The sequence below is a fragment of the Bufo gargarizans genome, chromosome 5, assembly GCF_014858855.1.
Source record: "Bufo gargarizans isolate SCDJY-AF-19 chromosome 5, ASM1485885v1, whole genome shotgun sequence".
Classification (NCBI taxonomy): domain Eukaryota; kingdom Metazoa; phylum Chordata; class Amphibia; order Anura; family Bufonidae; genus Bufo; species Bufo gargarizans.
In genome coordinates this window covers 354,643,290-354,669,196 of record NC_058084.1, presented here as the reverse complement: position 1 = coordinate 354,669,196, position 25,907 = coordinate 354,643,290, and the positions used below count along the sequence as shown (strand labels likewise).

Genomic DNA, 25,907 nt, shown 5'->3' with positions numbered 1-25,907 from the left:
GATGGCTAAGGTCATGGTCTCCTCCAAAGAGTCAGGACTGGGGTAGCAGACCAGCATATCCTTCAACCTGTCTGTCAACCCTGCTCTAAATTGGCATTTGAGAGCACGTTCGTTCCAGCCCGAGGGAATGCACCACTTGCGGAACAGGGTGCAACAATCTTCCACAGGCCGCTCTCCCCGGGTAAGGGCCTTTAGATTAGATTCAGCCACAGATGCCCAGTCAGGCTCATCGTAAAGGACCCCTAGTGTCTGGAAAAAGAGATCGAGAGAATTGAGACAAGGGGAGTCAGACGGCAAAGAAAAGGCCCACTCCTGGGGGTCCCCTTGAAGCAAAGAGATGATTATCCCAACCCTTTGTGTGTCTGGGCCCGAGGAGTGAGGTCGTAGTCAGAAATAAAGTCTGCAGCCCTCCCTGAAAGCTAAAAAATTCCGGCGGGCACCCGAGAACCGGTCAGGTAATTTGATATGCGGTTCTACCTGAATGGCGGCGGGAGCGAGAATGGGGGGTGTCTGGGCGGTCTCCTGTACCTGTAACCTCTCCCCTAATTCTTGCACAATTTGGGCAAGACCCTGCACATGCCCGGTGAGACTCTGTAGAAGGTCCATGTTAATTTGAGGCCTGTGATTCTGTCACGGGTAAGGAATGTAGAGAGGAAGTGCACCCCCTAAACTGCCACCCTCAACCCTGTCCCTGCCTACTTGCCCCACCCGCCCTAGGTGACTGGGCGCAACTGGGCAACGGTCCCTGACCTACGTAAGTGTAGAGCAAAGCGAACAGAGAAGGAGAGGAACAGACAGCCAAGGCAGAAGGCGGTACACAAGACATAAGACAACAGTACCCAGTGATGGGAAAGGCAATGGCAGGTCAACTAGCCGAGGTCGGTCCGGGAGGTCACGTCAATACAAGGGATGGGGCAGGAGACTAAATTTGAGAACGAGCCGAGGTCAAATCCGAGAGACAGCGTAGGTACCAAGGGAGCGGGCAAAGCGAGGTCAGGAAACAAATAAGGTCAATACCAGAGGTCAAGTAGGAAGCAATAATAATAGTACACACAGCCCTAGAGACAAAAATCACAGGCAACCTGTAGCCAGCAGGCCGCCTGTATTTATAGTGGGGAGTGAGGGTCATGTGACGTGGCCAGCGTCACATGACCGACAGACAGACGAGTCGAGCACCGAGTGATCAGCTCGGCGCTCAAGGCAGGCCTAGGAGCAGGGAGCCTCCCAGCTAGCAAAGCCGCCCTGGGAACGAGGCCAAACACAGATCCTCGCTCCCGAAGCTAAGCAGCAGGTCTGCGGCTAATGGGAGACTGTGTGACCCTTCGGCGCCCCGTTACAAGTATGCCATAAGTGTTGCGTCAGTGGTATTAACGGACCAATAAACTTCAATGGGCTTGTTTAATCCACATCACGGAGTGTATGTCTATGTGTTTGTTCCTGGGGGCACTACAAAGGGGCACTAAACCTACTGGGGTCACAAGTGGGAGGCATTATAACTGCCGGGGGCACTATACCTGCTGGGAGTACTACTAGGGGCACTACAGGGGACATTATATCTGCTGGAGGTACTAGAAGTGGGATTTATAACTCCTGGCAGCACAATAGGGGACATTATAACTATTGCGGGCACTATTGGCTGCATTTTAATTACTGGGAACACTCTACAGGGCCTTATTACTATTGGGGGCACTTTGGGGAGAGCCTTATTACTACCCTGAGCACTTTAGAAGGCCTTATTGTTTTACAGTTTCCCGGACTGAGAACAGTCATGTGAGACTACTTTTACAGCCATTGTCAAATACGCCACCCTGGTCTTCACCCTTTAACCTGGCATTTCCCCTGTTCAGATCTCTGTACAGGGGAAATGCCAGGTTCCTACCACAGCTGACCCAGGAGGGAGAGAAACCAGAACATTGCACTAAGGGGACAGATGACAGTGACGTCAGTGGACAGACCGAAGTCAGGCAGAGTTTGTTTGATCCAGTAAACAGGTAGTAGATTAGAGCAGGCAGCACAGGATCAATCCAGAAGAAGTCAAGCAGGAGTCAGGATAGACACCACCTTCACAGGACTAGTCAACCTTGGCCCTTATTACTCTGGCACCCTCCCATAGGGGAAGGAGTGTAAATAACCCTGGGAGGGCTCACGTTCTGGCCCTTTAAGATCTGGAGAGAGCACAAGTGGGAAAGGCCAGAACAGGCCCACGGGGCAGGGAGAACTATTCCAATAGCTGTGCCTGCCTGGAGGCAAGAGTTGCTTGTGGGACATGGCCGCCGACAAGTGCTGTAAGACGGATGGGTTTTTGGTGGCCATGACTGCTGAGAGAGGGAAGATGCCAACGAGAATGGACTACTGGCATCACACCCAACCTTAGTATGCTGCAACACATTCAGGTTTTTTTTTGCAGTTTTTAAAGAGACTACAAAGAATGGACTTAAAAAAAAAAGAGGTCAGGTGGTATCTTTCCTTAAAAGGGTTATCCAATAGTACACATGCCCCCACAATGCCTAGGCCCCTCCTATAGACGATACTTGGATCCCAGAACCCACATCCCTCCAGATCCCAGGGCACCACTGCATCTTCCATCGTGTGGATCAAAACATCCGGTGACAGGGGGGGAGCAGCCAATAGCAGGCCGCAACGGTGACCAGCCTCCCTAGTGTCACCCGCGATGCAGCGGATGCCATGCAGGGAGCGGGGTAAGTGTAATCTATATATGAGGTGCTCAGACATTTTTTTTGGGGGGGGGGGGGGGGTTCATTATAGTTTTTGGATAACCCCTTTAATTCTTTGGAAATCTTTTGCTGTAATTCATAATTTAAAAGTCATTTTTCCACTGGTCTCAGACATAGATCATCATATTTGTCCTGAGCTTTAATTATTTATTTATTTGTTATGCCAAGAAAAAACAAGAATTATATAATGGATATTAAAAGGTATTATCATGTCGTCATTGCAGAGCTCAATGCAACTTCTATCCAGTGCCATCCAAGCTGCAAATATAAAAAACATGCTTAAATTTCAGTATTCAAACCATATTTACACACCGTCAGCTACTTACTTTGTGAATTCTCCGTATTCCAGACTGGGATGGTAAGTGTAAATATATTATTTATTATAATATATTATCTATACTAAATATCGCCACTATGTATGTTAAAGGGGTTGTCTGAGACTGATAAAAAGTTGCCAAAGGGCCGGGTTTGGTATAAAGAAAAAAAACAAAAAAAAAAATTATAAGAGCAATCCAGTCCCAGCGTGTCAGTTCTGATCCCACTGCACATGCAAATACCTGACCTCTGCCAACCAATCAATGGCCTCTAACAGATCAGAAATTTCTCAAACTGACTTGTGACTAAGGTGGCATCCCATAATGGTGCCACATTTAAACACTGAATCCCAGTGAGAGCCCCTGTCATTGCAGAACTATGGGTTATTTTCATTGCTTGATATGCAAATCAGCAGAAACTGGGAGGCAACCTAATAGATCTGCCACCATCCAATCAAAGTGGGCAACATACATGTACAAAAAATAGAACTCAAGGGGCAGTAGACTAAATAAAACTTTGCTTTTAATAAACAGGAGATAAATTAGCCCCTACTAGACAGACAACGAATAAGACGTGCCCTTTGGGCAAGTATAGACACAGAACACAAAAATGTCACTAGGGGAATAAATCAGGTACAAACGGGGTCAAGTTGGGTGGCGGGAATAATGTTAGTGATGCCCACTAGCCCTAGTACCTCCCTGCTTATCCTGTGACACCCTATAAAGTATCCAAAGGACGGGGTCCAAAAAAAAACTGCAAGGGGTGGCCCAGACAGGAACTCTGATCCTAAGTAGGAAACCCTGGTGAGGCCCTATTCAATTTATGACAGGCAAAGGCAGAGTACACACTTTGAAATACTACAAATACTACACAGAAAAAAAGGAGTATAACACCACCTAGACGTCAAAGGAGGTCAGGGTGGGGGCATACTTAAGTGTCCCAACGCGTTTCTTCGGTTAGAGCCCCAGGATTCTTCAGGGGACACGGGGCTAAGTGTTCGTTTTAATCAAACTATGACTAAGCTCGTTTATGGCTGCGGTCAGGGGTGGCTGTAGGCACACTGTGTAGCACGACCCAGTGTGGTGGTGTCTGCTAGGATGATGACCAACATACATGTACATCATTTGCATTAAGAGGTTAAAGTCACTGAGCTCTTTAAGCCTTTATGGACAAGGCCTACTTTAGACTTCAGGAACTGCAATTTATTTATTTCATCTTTGCATTTCAAATGCCATAACTTTGTAATTTTTGCATCGAAGTGCATTTTTTAATGACTCCATTTTGGGGTTGTATTGTATAACTGTTATATATTCTTTGGGGGCATGAAAAAACATATCAGTTCCAGAATAGTTTTTTTTTCGGTTCCGCTTTTATTGCATTAAATATGGGGTACAAGTGACATGACAGCTTTATTCTGAGGGTAAGACAATTACGGCAAGATCAAATGTATATGGTTTTTCTTGTGTGTTTCTACTATGCCACAACAAAACCTTTATTTTTAAGTAATTTGTTTTTGTGTCACTGCATTCAAGGATTATAAGATTTTTTTTTACATTGAAGCTTGTTTTTATGAAAGTTTTAGTTTTCATTGGTGCCATTTTGGGGTACATACAGCTTTTTGTTAGTTTTTTTATTGCATTTATCTGGTGGTGGAAAAAAAAACCACATACATTTTACAATATTTCTTGTAACAATGTTCACCATGCATGCAGTATAAAAATATGATCATTTTATTGCATGGGTTTCTTATGGATGTGGCAATATCAATTATGTATAGTGTTAAAAAAAATGTTTTAATGAAAGTAAAGGTGTTTGGAAATGCAAGAATAAATAAAATTGTCTTTTTTCATTTGCAAATTTTTTTTTCCCTCAGTACAGGATTTTAACATGTGATCCTCTGATCATCCATATAATATTCTGTATAATATTTCAGTGTATTATATCAGTTACAATAATTCCTGTTCATCCCTGCCTTTAGCATATACTTGCCGACTCTTCCAGAGCATCCGGGAGATCTCCTTGACTTACAGTAGAACTGGAAAAAGCTCCCTGGAACAGCATTGAGGGATTTTTTTTGTCTCAGAATGCAGCCTTCAATATACATTAAACATATATAGTCCCGGGATACTGTGTCATTAGTTTCAGCCCCTATGCACAAACATAGATGGGTTTAAGCAGCTGAGCACATAAGAAAAGGGGTGATGCTCAGTGGTGTGCCTAGGGTGTTTGTCACCAAGGGTGGGTCCTTTTTCTGCCCCCCCAAATACTTTAAAAAAATCGTACCCCCTCACAGTAGTATTGCCCTGATTGTACAACCTTTACAGTAGTTTTGACCAGATATGTGCCCCCTCACGGTAGTTATGCTCATATTGTGCCCCCTCACTGTAGTTATGCCAACACTGTGCCCCCTCACGGTAGTTATGCCCCTCCATGACAGAAATGCCCTCTGTTAAAAAAAAAAAAAAAAACGTAAAAAGTCCTGCTTCACCATTCAGTGCGGGAGAGACGGAGTGTGGGGAGCTGAGTGACAGGACTGCAGCTCCCGACGCTCCAGCAACGAACGCTTCCCTCTGTATTGATGGAAGCACTCATTGTTTCTGGGCTCTGGCACCCGGGGAGGACCACCCCCCACGTTCCCCCCTTAGCACGTCACTGTGCCTGTTATGAGTGGCGGGCTAAAATTTTGCCACCTTCTTTCCCAGGAGATGCAGGTAACACGTTGGTAGGTAAGCAGCATTATGCATAAAGCAATCTTTAGTTTCTTCACATACCAGTGTTTTCCTTGAGTTTTTCCCTTAGTTACAGCTGTTTAAACATTTACAATATGAGGACCTTCTCAAGATGGCTCCTCTGCCAGTTCTCTGAGGCCAAAACTGCTTTCCCTCACTTCCCATACACACTTGCTCTAGCCAGCAGCTCTCTGCCAGCCAATCAGATTGGATTACTGAGAGACACGCCTCCTCACTCTGAAGCCTAATGCAGGCATGCAGTGTGAAGGACTGCCCCTCTGTCTTACTGTCAGACAAGCCTCAGCAACTGTCTTTTAAGGGAGCAGTAGAAAGGGACAGAGGACATTAATGAAAGCTGTTTTTATAAGGTAATTACAGATATTTTGACAATCATTGACAGACTAACTCAGGTACACATGCCTAGCTCTAATAAACTAGCAAATAAAATAAAAATCTGACTGTTACACTTTAATATGACCCATCATGTCTGTTTATACAGACATGTCAAAGTGCTTGATATTATTCTCATGTTTGCAATGTGTGTTGCTAAAATACCTGAAAATTAGGAGGGTGTCATATACTGTATTTCCTATACATTATTTCTTTCCAGACACTACAGCCTGAAATGTATGTTTCTCAGCCAAAAATAGGCATCTGAAATAGTGCCTAACATAATAATATTTTTACAGGACAGTCACCAAAGGTGATCTTAACAATGATGGCTGGGAGGACTTAGTTGTAGGAGCCCCAGGATGCAGCACTTTAGGCCATGTTCAAGTTGGCTGTGTGTATATCATCTACAGTAAAGATTCAGGAATTCCTTCTGATGACATGGACCTAGATAAGGATGCAGATGTATTGCTCAGAGGCTTTGAGGTACTAAGATGTAGAATAACTCTCTCTTGATATAGCGATGAAGGTGACCATTATTTGACATGGTACATATTAGCTGTATAATGTAAACTATGGCTATATTGTTATGCCAATATTTCCAAAATGTGATATCAATGACATACACATTTGATAGGTGAGGTATAAGAAAGAACAAATATCAAAACGCACAAGGTTGGTTCATACAACCAAGCCCTCTATTCGCGGACAGTGATTTCCAAAACTTCTGCTGTATGATTTCCCCCTTCTCTTCCTTGTTGGAGTAAAGAGTATGGAAGGAAACAATACAGTATATTAGGTCAATTAGCTTCAAAATAGATTGCATCCTTGTTTGCTAACAGTGTCGTGCCTATAGAAAAGGAGTGACCTGCAAAGGTTTGCACTGGCCATGGAGAAAGAGTTGGTGCTAACCAAAGCACTTTTTTTAGGGTGACTCACATAGTTTGCTAAATAAGCATACACCAATCAGACATAACATTAAAACAACCTGTCTAACAATGTGTAGGTCCCACCAAACAGATCTGGCTCATCTATGGGATCTGGTACCAAGACATTAGCAGCTGAAACTTTGAGTTTAGTAAGTTACATGGTGGGGCCTACAAGGATCAGTCGTGCATCACTTACTTACGACTACATACAGTGCCTTGAAAAAGTTTTCACACCCCTTGAACTTTTCCACATTTTTTTCATGTTAAGGCTATGGACAGCCATGTCTTGGTAGGTTTGCAGTTGTGTCATACTCCTTCCATTTTCAGATGATAGATTAAACAGTGCTCCCTGAGATGTTCAGAGCTTAGGATAGTTTTTAATAACTTAACCTGCTTTAAACTTCTCCACAACTTTATCCCTGACCTGTCTGGTGTGTTCCTTGGTTTTCATGATGCTGTTTGATCATAATGTTCACTAACAAACCTCTGAGGCCTTCACAGAACATCTAAAGTTATAAACAGGTGGACTCTGTTTACTAATAGTGATGAAATTGGGAAAGACCACGGCACTCAAAACTCAGATGTGTAAATAACTTATTTATTTTATTTTTAATCCATCCGGGTAAATTTATAGACACTGGTCAACGTTTCGGTCTAGACATAGACCTTGTTCACTGCCTTAGTCATGGTAGCATGGTTGGAGCGGACACCCTGCACTGCAACCTATCAGCTACACTATATCCCTATCTAACCTAAACTATCTCCCACTAACTATCTGTATTATATATATATAAGCTAACTAACTATTTAATGTAATTAAACAGTAAAGCACACAGCACAGCAATGACACTGCTGTGTCTCTCAGAACTCCATAAAACTACAGAAAATGGCTGCTGGGGAGGTTCTTATATAGTAAGGGGTAGGCAACTTTCCTATTGGTTGCTAGGGATGTTGCTAAGCTCAGACAAAGACATTGCAGCCTTCTCATTGGCCCACAAGCAAGAAGGGAGGTTACTCATGAAAAAAAAAAATCTAGACTATTCGAGAATACAAATATATAGAACTATATTCTAAATCTTCGCTAATTCTCGAAGTAGCGATATTCGCAATTAAAATTTGCGCTTCGAATATTCGCACCCAACACTATTTAATAATTAGGTGACTCCTGAAGGCAGTTGGTCACACTGGATTTTATTTAGGGGTATAAGAGTACAGGGGGCCGATTACAAATGTACACCACACTTTCCAGATTTTTATTTATTAAAAATTATGAAAACCATGTATCACAATGTGTTGGTCTTTCACATAAAATCCCAATAAAATACATTTAAGTTTGTGGGTGTAACGTTAAGAAAATGTGGCAAAGGTCAAGGGGTATGAATACGGTACTTATTCAAGGCACTGTACTGCCAACACCACTGCCGTTTTGGAGATTCTCTTTACCCAATTTGGCTGCTGTCAAAGTAGCTCTGATCCTTACACTTGACCATTGCTTTCAACACATCAACTTCATGGACTGTTCACTAGATTCTTAACATATCCCACCCCTTGACAGGGCTCATAAAAGAAGTACAAGCTTCCAAGGCTTCTGAGCGGCGATGGAAGAAATCCCATTCTAAAGATCATTTCACTGCATACAAGCAATCCCTCCTCACATTCAAATCCTCACTCGCTGATGCAAAACAGGCTTACTTCTCATCTCTCATATCTTCCCTGTCACACAGCCCTAAACAACTTTTTAACACTTTTAACTCCCTTCTCCGTCCCCCAGCGCCCCCCACCCTCTCCTCTCATCTCAGCTGAGGACTTTGCCAAATACTTCAAACAAAAGATAGTCAACATCAGAGAAAGTTTCAGTACACAGTCCCCACAGACCCTCCACACAACTGCTCAGTCCTCTTCTCCCAAAACCCGCTTCTCCACCATTACAGAAGAAAAACTCTCCACTCTACTCTCCAGATCACATCTCACCACCTGTGCACTTGACCCAATCCCATCCCACCTCATCACTAACCTCACCACAGTGTTTATCCCAGCCCTAACTCATCTCTTCCACCTATCACTAACCTCTGGGGTCTTCCCCTCTGCTTTTAAACATGCTACCATTACACCCATCTTCAAAAAGCCTTCACTTGACCCATCTGCTTTGTCCAGTTATCGCCCCATATCACTTCTTCCGTATGCCTCAAAGCTAATTGAACAACATGTCCATTCTGAACTGTCCTCTCACCTCTCCTCCTGCTCCCTCTTTGACCGCCTACAATCTGGATTCCAACCCCACCACTCGACTGAGACTGCCCTTACCAAAGTCACCAATGACCTACTAACAGCCAAAACCAAGAAACAATACTCTGTCCTCCTTCTCCTTGACCTGTCCTCTGCCTTCGACACTGTTGACCACTCCCTTCTGTTGCAAACTCTCTCATCTCTTGGCATCACTGACCTGGCCCTCTCTTGGATCACATCATACCTCACAGAACTGACACTTCCTCGTCTCATTCCCTCTCTGTTGGTGTCCCGCAAGGCTCTGTCCTAGGACCCCTGCTCTTCTCTATCTACACTTTTGGCCTGGGACAGCTCATAGAGTCCCATGGCTTTCAGTATCACTCTTATGCTGACGACACACAAATCTACCTCTCTGGTCCAGACATTACTACCTTACTATCCAGAATCCCACAATGCCTATCTTCCATATCATCCTTCTTCACCTCTCTCTTTCTAAAACTTAACATGGATAAAACAACTCATCATCTTTCCCCCATCTTGCTCAACCCCCCCAACAGACCTATCTATCATGATCAATGGCTGCACACTATCCCTGATCAACCAAGTCCGCTGCCTTGGAGTGACCTTGGATTCTGCCCTTTCCTTCCGACTGCACATCCAAGCCCTTTCCACCACCTGCCACCTCCAACTCAAAAACATCTCCTGCATCCGCGCTTTACTCAACTTTAAATCAGCGAAAATGCTTGTACATGCCCTCATTATCTCCCGCCTGGACTACTGCAACATTCTCCTCTGTGGCCTCCCATCCAGCACTCTCGCACCCCTCCAATCTATCCTCAACTCTGCTGCCCGACTAATCCACCTCTCACCCTATTACTTCTCTGCCTCTCCCCTCTGCCAATCCCTTCACTGGCTCCCCATTGCCCAGCGAATTCACTTCAAAGTACTAACAAATACATACAAGGCCGTCCACAACCTGTCCCCTCCCTACATCTCTGAGCTACTTTCCAGATACATCCCCACACGCACTCTCTGATCCTCACAAGACCTCCTTCTCTCCTCTCCTCTTATCACCTCTTCCCACAATCGCCCCCAGGATTTCTCCCGTGCATCCTCCACACTCTGGAACTCGCTATCCCAACATATCAGACTCTCACCTACAGTGGAATCCTTCAAAAGAAACCTAAAAACCCACCTCTTCAGACAAGCCTACAACCAGTGACCCTGCTGCCTCTATACCGCCATGACCAGTTTCACCCTCACCTACTGTGTCCTTTCTCCTATACCATGTAGATTGTAAGCCCTCACGGGCAGGGCCCTCTCTCCTTCTGTACCAGTTTGTAACTTGTCTTGTTTATGATTAGTGTAATTGTCTGTATTATGTATGTGCACCCCTTATCATATGTACAGCACTATGGAATAGATGGCGCTTTAATAATAATAAATAATAATAAACGTAATTAGCATTATTCTCTTCCCCAGTCTATGGTTTTTTGCTATGGCTGATCAATGTACCTTTTACATATAAGGCTACTTTCACGCTGGCGTTTTGGCTTTCCGTTTTGTGAGATCCGTTCAGGGCTTCACAAGCGGTCCAAAACGGATCAGTTTTTCCCTAATGCATTTTGAATGGAAAAGGATCCGCTCAGAATGCATCAGTTTGCCTCCGTTCCGTCTCCATTTCCCTTTGCAGGCGGACACTGCTTGCAGCGATTTGGTGTCCATCTGACAAAACAGATCCAAACTGATCCGTTTTGACACACAATGTAAGTCAATGGGGACGGATCCGTTTTCTAAGACACAATCGAAAACGGATCAGTCCTCCATTGACTTTCAATGGTGTTCAAGACGGATCCGTCTTGGCTATGTTATAGATAATACAAACGGATACGTTCTGAACGGATGCAGTCTGTGCAGATCCATGACGGACCCGCACCAAACGTGAGTGTGAAAGTAGCCTAACTATGTTTATCATTGATTATTTGTAGCTAAGAGCTTCTAGGTAAGTAGGTTTACCTGGTTATGTGTTTACATTTATTCTACAGTCCGCTGGCAGATTTGGCTCTTCTGTGGCAGTATTGGACTTCAATGTTGATGGACATCTAGATCTGGCTGTGGGAGCCCCATCTGTTGGGTCTAGGCAACTTACATACACAGTAAGGAAATGAAAGTTATCTTCTATAGTACATAAATACATTTAGTGCCCAAAATGAGACAAAACCTTGGTCATCAAGCAAACAAAACCCCAGAGGAAATTAATGAACTTTACAATAATGTAGACAAAAAAGTGTCACATTGGCACAGTTTTTAGTTTTAATCACTATTAGGGCTCATGCACACAAACTTATTTTCTTTCCGCTTCCGTTTTTTTTTGCTGACCGTATGCGTAACCATTTACTTCAATGGAGCTGTATGAAATACGTAAGTTACTCCGTGTGCATTCCGTTTGTCTGCATGGCTGTTCTGCAAAAAAGTAGTACATGTCCCCATTCAAGTCAATGGGTCCGCAAAAAATACGGAACGCACACGGAACACATCTGTATGTCATCTGTATTTCATCCGTATTTTGCGGATCCATACTGTAGAAATGCTATGCCCAGCCCATATTTCTCATGTGTTTGGTGATTAATAAATTACTGTTTCCGTTTCCGATCCGCAAAAAACTGATCAAATACGGAAACCATACGGATATGTTTTGTGCAATAATGGAACAGAAGAGGACTTAAATGAAACCTCAGATACAGAACAACGGATCCGTGAAAAACAGACCACAAAACAACTACGGCCGTGTGCATGAGCCCTTAGACAAATAATGGGCAATCTAAAATCCTAATAAGCCATGGCCAAGGGTCCATGCTCACATACTAATATGCACAGACCCTGTTGCATGACTTTCTGAAAAAAAAAAAAAAACAACAACGAATCTTTAGATGCCATAAACTTGTAGGCACCCGCATAGGAAACCCCAAGCCTCTCATTTCTTACCACAACACCCTGGTTCAAGGGTTGCCCACTGACATAGGACTCATGCAGCCAACTATATCCGTTTTGCACTCTGCCAATTGCGGATCTGCAAAACATGGATACTGGCTGACGCCGTCTGCATCTTTTGCGGCCCCATTGAATGGGTCCACATCCGTGCTGCAAAATTGCGGAACAGATGGGGACACAAATATACGGTAGTCTGAATGATCCCTAAGAGTCATCTGAACACAGTGGCCACTGTGTCCATGGCAATCAAGATGGTAGCAGTCACATGATTTACCTGTGTGACCACGGCCCCAGATAGACCCTCTTCTACGCTAGTGCTGAAAGCAGGTACAAATATATGTATCTCTGCATGCACTGAATACTTTCAGCGCCGATACAGATGAAAATGCGATCACATGGATAAATCATATGACCACTGTCATCTTTATCACCGTGGATACAGTGGCCACCAGTGGTGGGACCTCAACGTGGATGCTGCGGTAAAAAATTAGGAGGTTTAGGTTTTCCTATGCTATTGCCTACAAGTTTATGGCATTTTACAGATATTTCCAGAAAGTGCCCAACCCCTTTACACACTATGTCATTGCATGTAATTTACTGGTTACTAGTAATTATTAGTAATCAGTGCTTACCATTGTCTTAACATAAATACTAAACTCAACTAAATATTCCTGCACAAGCCCTTTAGATTTCACCTCAGATCTAAGTATGGTAAAAATTTGGGTTGTAAGATCCACCAATCACAGTGTAAAAATGCATCACCCAATGGTATGACAATTAAATCACCAATCTAGACTAATTTTGGTGATATTTTTTGTAATATGCTGTATTTTATTACATTCTGAGGAATTGAATGAGCATTTCTTTATTCTAGGGTTCTGTGTACGTGTATTATGGGTCAAAGGAAAATGGGATTTCATCTCAACCAAATGTCACCATAAAATGCAAAGTAAGTCATTCTTAAAAATGTATCCATTATATCACTGATTGAAATAATTCTGTGGCTAATGATACTGTATATCTGCTGTTTCATCTAGTTACCAGTAATAAACCTTATCTTATTTATGTTGCAGTTTTCATATTGCAATTTTGGATGGACGCTATACTCTGCTGATGTGAATAGAGACAAGAAGCTTGACCTAATAGTCGGCTCCCCTTATGCACCTGGTGGAGGAAAGCAGAGAGGTTTAGTGGCTGTATTTTATGCAAGTCATAGAAGATCTACACAAGGTAATAGAAGTTATTTTCAATCTGGACATATAGAAGATTTCAGTAGGACCCGCTATAACATTTAATATGTATGGGGGGGTGTCAACTTATCACAAATGGCAGTTGTCTGGTGAAAGAAGGGTCGAGCATGCTGAAATCCCAAAATATGCCTTTTGATTTCAGCCACTGTGTCACGGCAGACAGAATACAAGATACACAGGATCTAAACAAACAAGTGTCTAGGCAAGAAGCTGGGGATAGAGGTCACCTCCTGACAAATCCCTACCAGCTCTCCCTAGACTTCTATGCCCACATTCAGACCCTGAAGCTGGGAATGAACGTGTCCTCGTGCCTAGGCTGAAGATTCCCTAAAATCCCTAAGATGGTGAAAGGGGGAAAGAGGCAGCCTGCTCCCTCAGGACCTGGAGGGGGCAGGCGTCCCTCTAACAGCCTAGACAGACAAACACAAGAAAACAAAACCAACTTATCTTGTACTGAGCAGGAACAGCAAATCATTCCTTCCTTCCTCTGAGCCAGACAGAAGCTATAACCCGCACAGGACACTGGGAGTGGGCGTAATTTAAACTCAAACCAACGACCCTACCCAGTGCACCTGAAGGGAGGTGGATATAGCTCAATTCCAAAACAAAAACAAAAAGGCTACACACGTGCTGCTAACCTGGCAGACCTCCGCACATAGCCTGAGCAGGGCATGACACACTGCCAAAGCCGCCTGGCAGCAGCTTACTCCCCATTGAGAACACATCCATGCTCTTACTCATACATCTTTATCTCAACATCTGGGCTTGTTCTAGATTACTGATGTCACACTGTCTCCACTGCACACACACAGTCGGCCTACTGTTCCATTCAGGTGACTAGAAACGTCACTATGCCTCCACTGAAACAAAATGGTCCACATTATGGTAAATGTGCCCCAATATTGGCAATTTTTAGACACATTTTCATACCTCTCAACTTTTTGGATGGTCCAAGAAGGACACTTATGTTTCATAGTGTGAAGGACTCATTTTTCCTGCATGTCTATACAGTTCAATAGTTTTCTTTTACAAAATAGTGCAAAAATTATCTGAATATTGAAATTTCCAAAATCCAAATTGCATCAAATAATGAAATAATATACAAGACGGGCTTCTATATATGGGAACCAGAAAAACACTTTCTGGATCAATATTGTACATTTAATAATGCAAATCTATACCTCAGATCAAAAAGAGAGACATTTAAGGATCAAAGAGGGACAGAGGGACTTGGGTGAAAAGTATGCATTTAAGAGACTTTTATAATTCAGAGGTGCAAAAAAATAGACTTTTTATGAACGGAATTTCCTGGTTTTAAGTTAGAATATGGGATTCAGCTTTACTCTACTTTGTAAATACATTAAAGAAGCAGAAATCCACGATTCTGACACATAAAAGTGGCACAGAATAGACCAATTTCGAGTTGGTCTAAAGATTTCGGTGGACAGATTTTTGGCTTAGAAACAGAATTTTGGCTCATTGGTACAGATGTTCAGGGCATGTGCACACATTTTCTGTGTAAACTATGCCAACAAATAGGTGGTATAAACTAGACTAGACGTTTGTAAAGGTGCACCAGATTTATCATCCAGCATCAGCTACTGTGATAAATTTGCCTACGTCTACTCTGTCTACAAATTAATCAGGATTACTAAGTGTGGGTCAATGAGCCTGCCATCTGCGTACACAATGGTCCTAGATGTTCAAAGTTCAACAGAGTAGGCATAATGGCAAGTTTTGTCAGATGCTCCAAGCCCTTCTCTCTGCAGCCATCTTTTTGGGAGCGCTATCCGACGAATGGAGCAGCGAGGGAGTTTGACATCAATAATCTACAAAGGGTCCAAGATTTTGAAATAAAGATGTATTAGTAAGTGCCATATAATCCATATTAAAGGAGTTTTCTGTGAGTATAATATTGATGACCTATCCTCAATATCTCATTGGTGGTCTGACTCCTGGTACCCCTACTCACAGCATGACAAGCACAGTGCCTTAAAATGTATGACGACAATGCTTGGGGTATTACAGTTCAGGCCCATTCCTTGAATGGAAGTGAGCTTCCAAAAAAGGCAATGTGACCGATGAAGGTGACATCACTGACCTACAAAGAGGACACGACCGGAGTGCCATAGCCTAATCAAACAGCTGATTGTCACAGGTGCTGGGAGTCGGATTCCCATCAATCAGCTAGTGATGACCTATCCTGAGGACAGGTAATCAGCATTCTTCTTCCGGAAAACCCCTTTAAGACTGAAAGGTGTAAAGTGGAAATAAAGTGGCTAACCCCTTTGTGAGGTAATGTAGTGTACTGCTTTGTTTTTTTCAAGGCAGTTTATATGTGGAAGAAGCTGACTGGAGTATGTCTGGTGAACAGGACTATGCCTGGTTTGGTTATTCCATTCATAGCCATATATACAAGAGCAAAACATTGCTAGTGATCGGGAGTCCCACCTGGAGTTCATGCAAGAGGTATTTCCTTAATGTACAAGATACAATGGCCTCAGGATACAATATTTTCAACATACAGTGGTCTTTTCTGACCCATCGTAAGTTGAAACCAGACTCAACATACAATGTCTCAGACTCCGACCCAACCAATCAAGGCCACTTCTCTGGTACAATAGCTGTATTAGTTGCTAGTTAGCAGCTATTCCTGACTGTTATATGTAAGAACTAGTTTTATCTGTGTTAGTTATCTGTTTAGTTTTCTTAAATCTTCATTTTCTCTTATCTTGGGTGACATTTTGGGGCTTTGGAACCAATTACTCAAGTTACAATGGTTTTAACATACGATGGTTGTCCTGGAACCAATTAATATTGTAACTTTACACTGTATACCTCTACAGAGAGCAAGTTGCACCAAAAACCTTAGTTCAGGTGCTAAGTTGAGAGTACCACAAGGTTATATCTTAGGAAATAATTACCTTTTTCTGCCATTATTGAAGAGAGAAATTTGACATAAATCATAATCCAAAATCGCTTCTTTTCCCCTACAGACGTTACTGTGAAAATGCACAAAGTTTAGGGAAAGTGTATGGATTCTACCCACCAAGTAAAAACACATCTTTCATTCTGCATGGAAATGAGGTAAGTTCCCTTCCTGTATTACAACTGGCGATACACACAATTCCGCTACCACAATTTTCTGGATGAGAGTCAATATTATTACTAGCACATGAGTGTTTATCTAGAAATAATGTTTTTTCAATGTCAATCATTATCCATGTAATGAATATAAGACAGGATCTGGACACATATCCCATTATTTAACTGAATGGGAATACTGTAAAAAAAAAAAAAAAACAATGCAAGAATTTTGTCTACCTAAAAACAACGTACAAGAACAAGCTAAACTGCTTTCATAATTCTCTCCCACTTGGCCCGTCCACCTAGAATCCACAGTCCCAAATCACCAATGCAATGGGTTATTTAAGGGGTTAAACGTTTAAATAAGGTACCAGATACCATCCTGGCATATAATGCATTAACAATTCTACTTTCACTTGTGTTCATTTGACAAAAAAAGAAAGAATGGAATTTACATGAACTGACTAATCTCTTGTAGGACCAGAGTAAGATGGGCACATCATTTGCAAGTGGGACTCTGGCTGTGAATGGAGAAAGCAAACAAGTGCTGATGATAAGTGCACCTACACAAAGTCCGTAAATCCTTCTACTACTTTAGGGATTACTACATATTTGGGAAAACTGAAGATTACCCGTTTACAGGGGGCCAAAAACAGCATTTCCACAGGATATGTGATAAATATATGATCGCAATCATTAGGACCCTCATTAATCACGAGCACTAGGCTCTCTGAGGCTCCTGGAACAGTAGTGGGGGATGGAAATGAGCTCTTAGCAAGCTCTGCCTCTGATGCCACCAGATGTAAGGTAATAAGCCAATGTTCGACCTTTTAAACAGGCCTTGAGACATGACTTGGATGGTAATCAAGCCATCATCTTATCTGCAAGGCATCAGAGGCAAGGCTTGCTAAGAGCTCATTTGCATACCTTCTTCCCAGAATTCCAGAGGAGCGCTGCCCAGCCTATAAGACTCCTCATGACGATTAAGGCACTCTCCATGAGGAGATATAGTATCCCAATATTCTGGAACAGTACTGTCCATAGCCCAAATAAAATGCAAACAGTTTGGCAAATGGTGATCATATTTTAGACAAAAACTGGTGGAATGGATAATGTGTTAAGCCATGTCACCAACATCATACCTCCCAACTGTCTTGGATCCGAAGGGACAGCCCCAGGACGGTTGTGGCATGTCCCACTTTCCCAATTGTCCCAAATGCAATAGTGAAACAGGGAGCAGTCAGCATCCTGCTCCACCATTCACTGGCTTGTGCTCTCCCCAGGAGGCAAGTATGATGCAGTGACGTTATCGCGCCTGCTAAGCAGAAGAGAGCACAATCCGATAGATGACGTGCTCCGTTTATCAGTGGAACGGGGCTAGGTGAGTATTACTTTTTTATTTTACCTAATCTATGGGGCATCACAACTGTAAGTGGGCACTATGGAGCAACATTATTGTGATGCAGCACTAAGGGGGCAGAACTATTGTAATGGAGACATTAAAGGGGCAGCACTACTTTAAGGAGAGCACTAAGGGGCAGCACTCTTGTGAGGGGACACTAAGAGGGCATCACTATTGTGAGGGGACACTAAAAAGCATCCCTACAGTGAAGGGGGCACTAAGGCAGCAATCTATTATAAAGGGGGCGCTAAGGGGGCATAAATTCTATGTGGAGGCACAAAAGGGACTGGGCAGGATTGGGCATGTATACACAGACATTGGGCACATTTATAGGTGTGATTTAGTGAAACAAAAATTTGCTGTGGTGCGCTACAGCGCCATCTTAAAGTAGGCTTTTCAATTAGCAAGGTGTTTGACAGATCAAACTGGTAGAGAATTTCACCATAAAAAACATTGGTGTGCTTCAAGTTAATATAAATGTATTTGTTTTCATATTACAATAGTGATTTTTCTTCTGCTAGTGATAATGCTATCCTTCACCTCTTCTGTACTGAAGAAAAAAAAATCATTGTTTTAACATGAGAATGCATAACGTTCTGTTAATGTTTCCTACCGGTTTGTTGCGTCACACATGTAACTACGCATCTGAAAAACCAAAGTTGAATCAAAGATGGCCACCACCACTGTGACATGGCCTAACAGTTTTCCATTTCCCCGAAGATTGTGTTTACATTGGATTTAATCTGCCAAACTGTTTTCATTGTTTATGGGCGTTTTCGACACCCTTGTATATCCACAGACACCAAGGTTCTGCTGACCCAAATTTATATAATCATAAAACCTAAGTCTGTAATAAAATGACACCTCTAAATATACTGAATTTGACTGAGACCAGAAGCACCTGTATAACCTAGTAAGTAGATTACAAAAACAGTCAATATCTAATGCAAGTTATCATTAGACGAGCATAAAGGGATATGGGGCATACGATGGGGGCATTTGCCGAGATATACGCTAAACCTAGGGCTCGAATGTGATGTAAAGAGTAAAAAGAAAAACTGATAGAATTGTCATCACTCAACTGACGTGATGTTACCTTTACATCTTTTTTCCATTTGGATTGTTCCAGACACAAAGTCGAAGGTGGTGTTTATATCAAGTGTACTGAAGCATGCAGGTACGACAACCGCATATGAACTGAAAAGGAAGGCTGATCCATCACCCCTCGGCACACTCAGGGGAGACAGGGAGTTTTCACGATTTGGAACCAAACTACATTTAAGGGACCTGGATGAAGACGGTCTTGGTATGACTGCATTTGTCTTTATGTTGTAGACATCACGTGTTCTAACAAATGTCACTAAAGGGGTTTTCTGATATTACCAAACACAATGTAATTATGAAATAATGAAAACTTTTACAACTTTATAATATACTTTGCATTTCATCTCTTCGCCATTTCAATTCAATTGATGCCCAAAGACTGATCTACCACCCAGACCAAATACTTGTCACAAATGGGAGCTTGCTATAACTTGACATCCTGTCAAGTGCAATACCTCGACAGCACACATCTTCTGCCCTAGTGGTTTACTGCAATTTATTGGTGGATGTAAAATACAGTTGCAAGAAAAAGTAAGTGAACCCTGTGAAATTACCTGGATTAACTGCATTGATTACCAATACAAAATGTGGCCTGTTATCCTTGTTATCTAAGGCTACTTTCACACTAGCGTTCGGGCGGATCCGTTCTGAACGGATCCGCCCATAATAATGCAGACGGAGGCTCCGTTCAGTACGGATCCGTCTGCATTATTTTAGCAAAAAAAAGCTAAGTGCGAAAATAGCCTAGTACGGATCCGTCCAGACTTTCAATGTAAAGTCAATGGGGGACGGATCCGCTTGAAGATTGAGCCACATTGTGGCATCTTCATACGGATCCGTCCCCATTGACTTACATTGAAAGTCTGGACGGATCCGTACGGATCCGCACGGCCAGGCGGACACCCGAACGCTGCAAGCAGCGTTCAGCTGTCCGCCTGTCCGTGCGGAGGCGAGCGGAGCGGAGGCTGAACGCCACCAGACTGATGCAGTCTGAGCGGATCCGCCTCCATTCAGACTGCATCAGGGCTGGACGGAGGCGTTCGGGTCCGCTCGTGAGCTCCTTCAAACGGAGCTCACGAACGGAAACCCGAACGCTAGTGTGAAAGCAGCCTAAGTCACCATCGTAGACAAGCACAATCTAACTAAATGAACTAGTGGTTGTACTGTTCAGGACACCATTTTAATAAAAGACCTGAGACTTGTATACTGATGACCTGTCCTCTGGAGCCCACCGATCAGCTCCGAGACCAATAAACTAGTGGTTGTACTGTTCAGGTCTTTTATTAAAGGTGTTTCCTGAGACTTGTATACTGATGACATATCCTCTGGAATCCACCGATCAGCTGTTTGAGAAGGCGCCGACACTCACAGTAGCATTGCCTTCTCTCAGCTAATCAAATATCGCAGCTCAGCCCCATTCACTTCAATCTGCGAGATGTGCCTAGGCCATGTGACCGATGAACATGACATTGCATGGCCTAGACTAAGCTGAGAGAAGGCAGCAGCACTACTGCCAATGCCGATGCCTTCTCAAACGGCTTATCAGTGCGGGTCCCGGGAGTCAAACCCCAGAACTTGCATAAGGGGCAGTTTTCTATGACAATCAATCTTTCTCCCTTGTTTCTCCAGGCTGGAGGGATGGACTATCTCTGATGTACTGTATAGTCATATACTTCTGTATCCTCTCTAGGAATACTATATTCTGACAGATGGCCTTTCTGTCCTTGGTTATGGTGGGCAGCGTGTAGCTTAGAATGTCCACACCTAATGCAAAGGAGACTAGAGCCTGATAAACGACAGTTACCTTCATTTGCCAATATTCCCATTCCCTCTCTGAGTTGCCTGGTTTTTCTGTAATCTTTCCCTTCTATGGGCTGGTACATGGAACTAACTTTGGAGTTTTTGTAACTCTCCAAGATGGCTGCTGAGGTGCAGCTTTGTCCTCAGACATTACACACACTCTGACCTCCTTCTCCTCTGTACTGTGTGCAGGACGGAGTCAGCCCTGGCAGGCTTGTTAGAACCTCCTTCTCCCTATGCAACTTTATTGGAACTCATATACAAGCACAATTTACATGAAACACAATCACAGTATAAAGCAGTGTGTTTCAGGACACACACTTTGCATCTAGTTCAGGTTATGCTACACGAGCCCAATATGGTTAGGGTCAGGACTTCTTTTAGTTGATTTCCTTGTGCACTTCAGGTCATTGTTTTGCTCCATTACCCAACATTTCTTCAGCTTGATGTCTTGGCTTGCTACACTTCTAGTCTCTGTATAAGATTTTCATAAAACGTGTCCAGGCCTTGAAGTGGCCCCAAACCATGATGCCCCTCCATCATGATTTACAGATCACATGTACGGTACAACTGTTTGTGTGTCATTACCGTAGTTAAGATTGTGCTTGCCTGTAATTGGGACTCAGATAACAATCAGACCACATTAATCGGTAATCAATGCATGAATTCAGGTAATTCCTAAAGGCCCCTTTACACTGCTCAAGCGTACCTTCGCTTGTCAGTGAAGGAGACCACTGCATTTACATGCAGTGATCTTTTCCACAGTATGAGGAGGAGCGATCCCTAATGCCATCACTCGTCCCCATACTTAATCATTGTCTGCCGGCAGCAGAGGCTGTTTAGACGGCATCATATGCTGTTGGCATTTAGGTGATCACACTTACAATCCAATTACCCGATGAACGGGCATTTTGCTTGTTCATCGGGTAATAGGCAGCACCTTCACACTGGCAGATAATTACTAAAGCGTGTTCCTGTGAATGCTTGTTAACGATGGTCTGCCCGATGTTCGGGCAGTGTAAAGGGGCCTTAAGGGTTCACTTACTTTTTCTTGCCACTGTAGGTAGTTCTTGTTGCCATCATCCCATTCCTTAAGATTTTAAAATGAATCTGAAATAACATATGTAGAGCCAATAGAGCAATGTTTGCTGGAAATATTTGAAGATCTCTATTTCTAAATTCCCTTTGCAGATGAAATCATTGTGACCTCACCTCTAAGGACCGGTGACATTACTTCCACGATGTTTGGTTCCCAGACAGGTCGAGTATATATCTATAATGGAAATACCACCTCTACAGGATTGCTAACAGGAAGATGCAAGTCTTTGTTTTCGCCGTGTCCAGATGACTGGGTACGAGAATAATGTAATATCCTACAAACTGTAAAGAGTTAAAATGTAATCTGTGGAAAAGAACGCTCATACAGGGTAATCATAGAGGTGCCCAGTTACCTGTCGTATTCACACTAGCATCATGGCAACAAGAATACAAGTAACATAACTGGTTATATGCATTGTTCCCTGACATGAGAGCAATAACAGAAATAAAATAATTTCAATATTACACATTTTTTATAATTACCGTACGTAGACAAATGCCATTTCTATCATTTAGGGAAATACATTTTCTCCAGTACATCTAACCATTTATTCCTGTAAATGTGGCACAGCTGCCAAATATCTATCTATCTATAGGTTAAATATGTTGTATTGAGAATTTTAAAGATTTAAAACAAAAAACATTTCCATGTCACCATCTATAACAATGAAATCCTGCAGTTTAGGCTACTTTCACACTAGCGGCAGGGACCTCCGGCAGGCTGTTCCGTCGGGTGAACAGCCTGTCGGATCCGCCCTGCCGCTAGTGAACGTGTGCCCCCGGACTGCCGCTCTGTCCCCATTGACTATAATGGGGGCGGGGGCGAAGTTCCGGCGGAGGCACGGCAGCACATGGCATGAGGCTGCCAGAATACAAAACTATGACATGTCCGACATCTATTCCGGCAGCCTCTCGCCATGCGCTGCCGTGCCTCCACTCCCCCCCCCCTATTATAGTGTCCAGAGGCACGCGTTCACTAGCGGCAGGATGGATCCGACAGGCTGTTCACCTGACGGAACAGCCTGCTGGAGGTCCGTGGCGCTAATGTGAAAGTAGCCTTACACTGACACTTCCTGTACAGATCACTTTTCTCATTATCACAGGCTGGATTACAGTGACAGATACTGCAGATATATAAATAACTCAGAATCCACCAATTAGAATAGGTGATGGTCACAGCTTATCTATTCTCCTTCCCTGTACAATGAACTCTATACAAGTCACAGACCATGGGCCAGATTTATCATGACTGACAGCTCACTCCACTTTCACATATGGCTAAAGTCAGTTTTAGCCAAGTCAGATTTAGGATCGGCCCTGTAAGACTGTAATAAATGTGGTTTGACGGTAGCAGTTTATCCGTCAGTAAGCAGCTTTACAAAAGTCGCACATCTTTACGAAAAAGCCGCATGTTCTTTTTTTTAAAAAGTCTCATAAGATAAGCATGGTCCTCACGGGAGTGAAATTGCGCAATTTTTAGCGACTTTTTAAATAGTTCCAATAGTAAATCTGTCTAGAGATCAATTTACATAAGAAAACACGCCCACTTTCAGAAAACTGGCGAGCATAGTGCAGAGCAGAAAAAAGTCGCAGTTTTAGTGATTGCGAAAAAATTTGCGACTTTTTCACTCCATTATTCTGACTTGAGCTAATGATAAATCTGGCCCCATGTCTAGAAAAACTCTCCCATATAAACATCTCCTGTCTAAAGTTTGCTATGGCCCACGTGGTTGCTGTAAGCATCTCTTTCTAAGAGCAGCTTAGGCAAGATGGCAACCCCCATAATCATGTACAGAAAATAAAATTAAAAAAATCTACAATCAGAAAATAAAAGCACATTAGATAATGCATGTTTTATTGGGTTTAATTTTTTTTTTTTATTCTGTATTGATACATTTCTGAATCTTTTAACTTCTTTACTTGATTGAATCAAGTAGTAACTAAGTATCAGCATTGTCACACTGCCTTTCATGATCAATGATGGTTGATGAGTGCAGTGACATCAGAGTTGCTGTAACCAGATTCTCTTTCCTTGCAGGCACAGTATGTTCTGGTTTCTCCTGAAGTAAGTAATACCTGCAGTAGGTAAGGCTTTCTTGTAGGGTTCATGCACGCGACTATATTTTGAGTCTGTCTCCTATCTGCATTTTTTGCCTATCACATGTGGACCCATTCATTTATATGGGCCTGCAAAAACGTTATCTGTCTGCAGATTACAGAACATGCCCTGTTCTTGTCCGTTTTTAAAAAAAGAATAGGCAGTTCTAGTAAAGCACTGCATCATGCACACATACAGTATCTGTGTGTTGTGGATACATGGTTTGCGGATTGCAAAGCGGATACGGTAGTGTGCATGAGGCCTTAATCTCTATGTTAATCTACATCAATATTTCAGGAAAAAGCCAGGTTTGGAAGTGCGGTCACCACCATCAAATCAAAGCATAAGGTATGCGAGACCTTCCGGTACTCCTATGGTTAGTGTGTATATGAATATGTTTCCCAGGTAATGCACACTATTCTGGAGGATGTGCCTAATTTATAACAAGGTGCACGCCTCATTATAAATTAGGCACGTCCTCAGGCAGTACAGGCACCTAAACAGAAAGCTCAGAGCGGCTGTAGATTACTGAACCAGAAAACTGGCGTAAATAAAGATAAATGTGTTTGCCACGCCCCTTCCGGCCCTGACCACACCCCTTTTTGGTGTAAAATCCAAGAGATGTGCCAATTTTCAAATAAGTCGTAAGTTAAAAAGTCACAAATACATAGTTTGTGACTTTTTAACGCCACTTTTCAGGCGCAAGGGAGATAAATCTCCCCCTTAACACGGGATTATTCCGTTATAAGAATCTAACATAGCATTTCATAATAAGTAGTTCAGCAATATAAGTCTACTAAATATATATATATATATATATATATATTTTTTTTACTGGGCTGGCTCATTGATGTCAGTTCTGTTCTCACTGATGTGCCCGTCCTCCTCCATCGGGCAGCAGTGGGCATGCATGCCCAGTTGCCATTCTTCTCTCAGCTCCAGAGCAGCGCTGCATGCTGATCTAACTTCATTCTCCCTTTGCTTATTCTCGACAGAGGAATAGCAGAGCATGCGTTGTTCTATTCTGACAAATGCAGGGTGTAATCAAGGAGGGCTTATAGACATCATGCGGAGGGACTGTTGCTAAATTGCTTTCACTGTAATTACAGAGGTGGTACCATGAAAAATATTCAAAATTTTGCAAACCAGCAACTGGATCTGAATACTTTTGTAATTTCATTTAATCAGAAATTTAGCATAGCCACAGTAAAATGTATCTGCATAGCGCCACCTGCTGTTTGTCCTTTACTTATTTCTCTATCCACCTCACAGCACATCCTGAATTCCATCCTGGAGCTGCCCCCACCCATGCCCACTGTGAGTTACAGGGAAAGAGCTGCAGGAAGAGAAAAAAATGAAAGGCTCCTTTACCGCTAGGGAGAGAGCTGCAGCACAAAGGACACACCCCATGAGCAGTCAACTTGAAATAAATCTAGCAGAGTAATTTGAGCAATGAATTTTAAGATCTCTGGATCCATGTGAGGGACAGGGCTGGTTCTAGCTTGGTTAGAAAGAGGTTGTCATGTACTATATGGTCTTCAACTGGATCAAAACAGCCTTGTATTAGCAAGGGTGTACCTCCTTAATATACATATATCAACAAAAAGAGAATCGGTACAAAATATTACATATTATTGGGTAATATGATGTACTATATGGTGCAGGATTTTCATGTTTTTACATTAATCATGGGATAACCCAACTTTTTTGGTCCCATTCTACTTACCGTACCTAAAAGTCATTGCAGAATTCT

At 42.8% G+C, this 25,907-nt stretch overlaps 1 protein-coding gene across 1 annotated transcript in view; it reads left to right on the top strand.

The window, feature by feature from the left end:
• The window catches only part of GPLD1 (glycosylphosphatidylinositol specific phospholipase D1), a 65,088-nt gene that overhangs the window by 37,422 nt on the left and 1,759 nt on the right, over positions 1-25,907 (top strand). The window contains exons 13-24 of the mRNA XM_044295335.1: positions 2,960-3,093; positions 6,469-6,655; positions 11,370-11,480; positions 13,190-13,264; positions 13,389-13,545; positions 15,893-16,034; positions 16,562-16,652; positions 17,131-17,224; positions 19,184-19,360; positions 22,150-22,310; positions 24,095-24,121; positions 24,452-24,502. Coding sequence (XP_044151270.1) covers positions 2,960-3,093; positions 6,469-6,655; positions 11,370-11,480; positions 13,190-13,264; positions 13,389-13,545; positions 15,893-16,034; positions 16,562-16,652; positions 17,131-17,224; positions 19,184-19,360; positions 22,150-22,310; positions 24,095-24,121; positions 24,452-24,502 — 1,407 coding nt within the window. The remainder of the gene's footprint in view (positions 1-2,959; positions 3,094-6,468; positions 6,656-11,369; positions 11,481-13,189; positions 13,265-13,388; positions 13,546-15,892; positions 16,035-16,561; positions 16,653-17,130; positions 17,225-19,183; positions 19,361-22,149; positions 22,311-24,094; positions 24,122-24,451; positions 24,503-25,907) is intronic.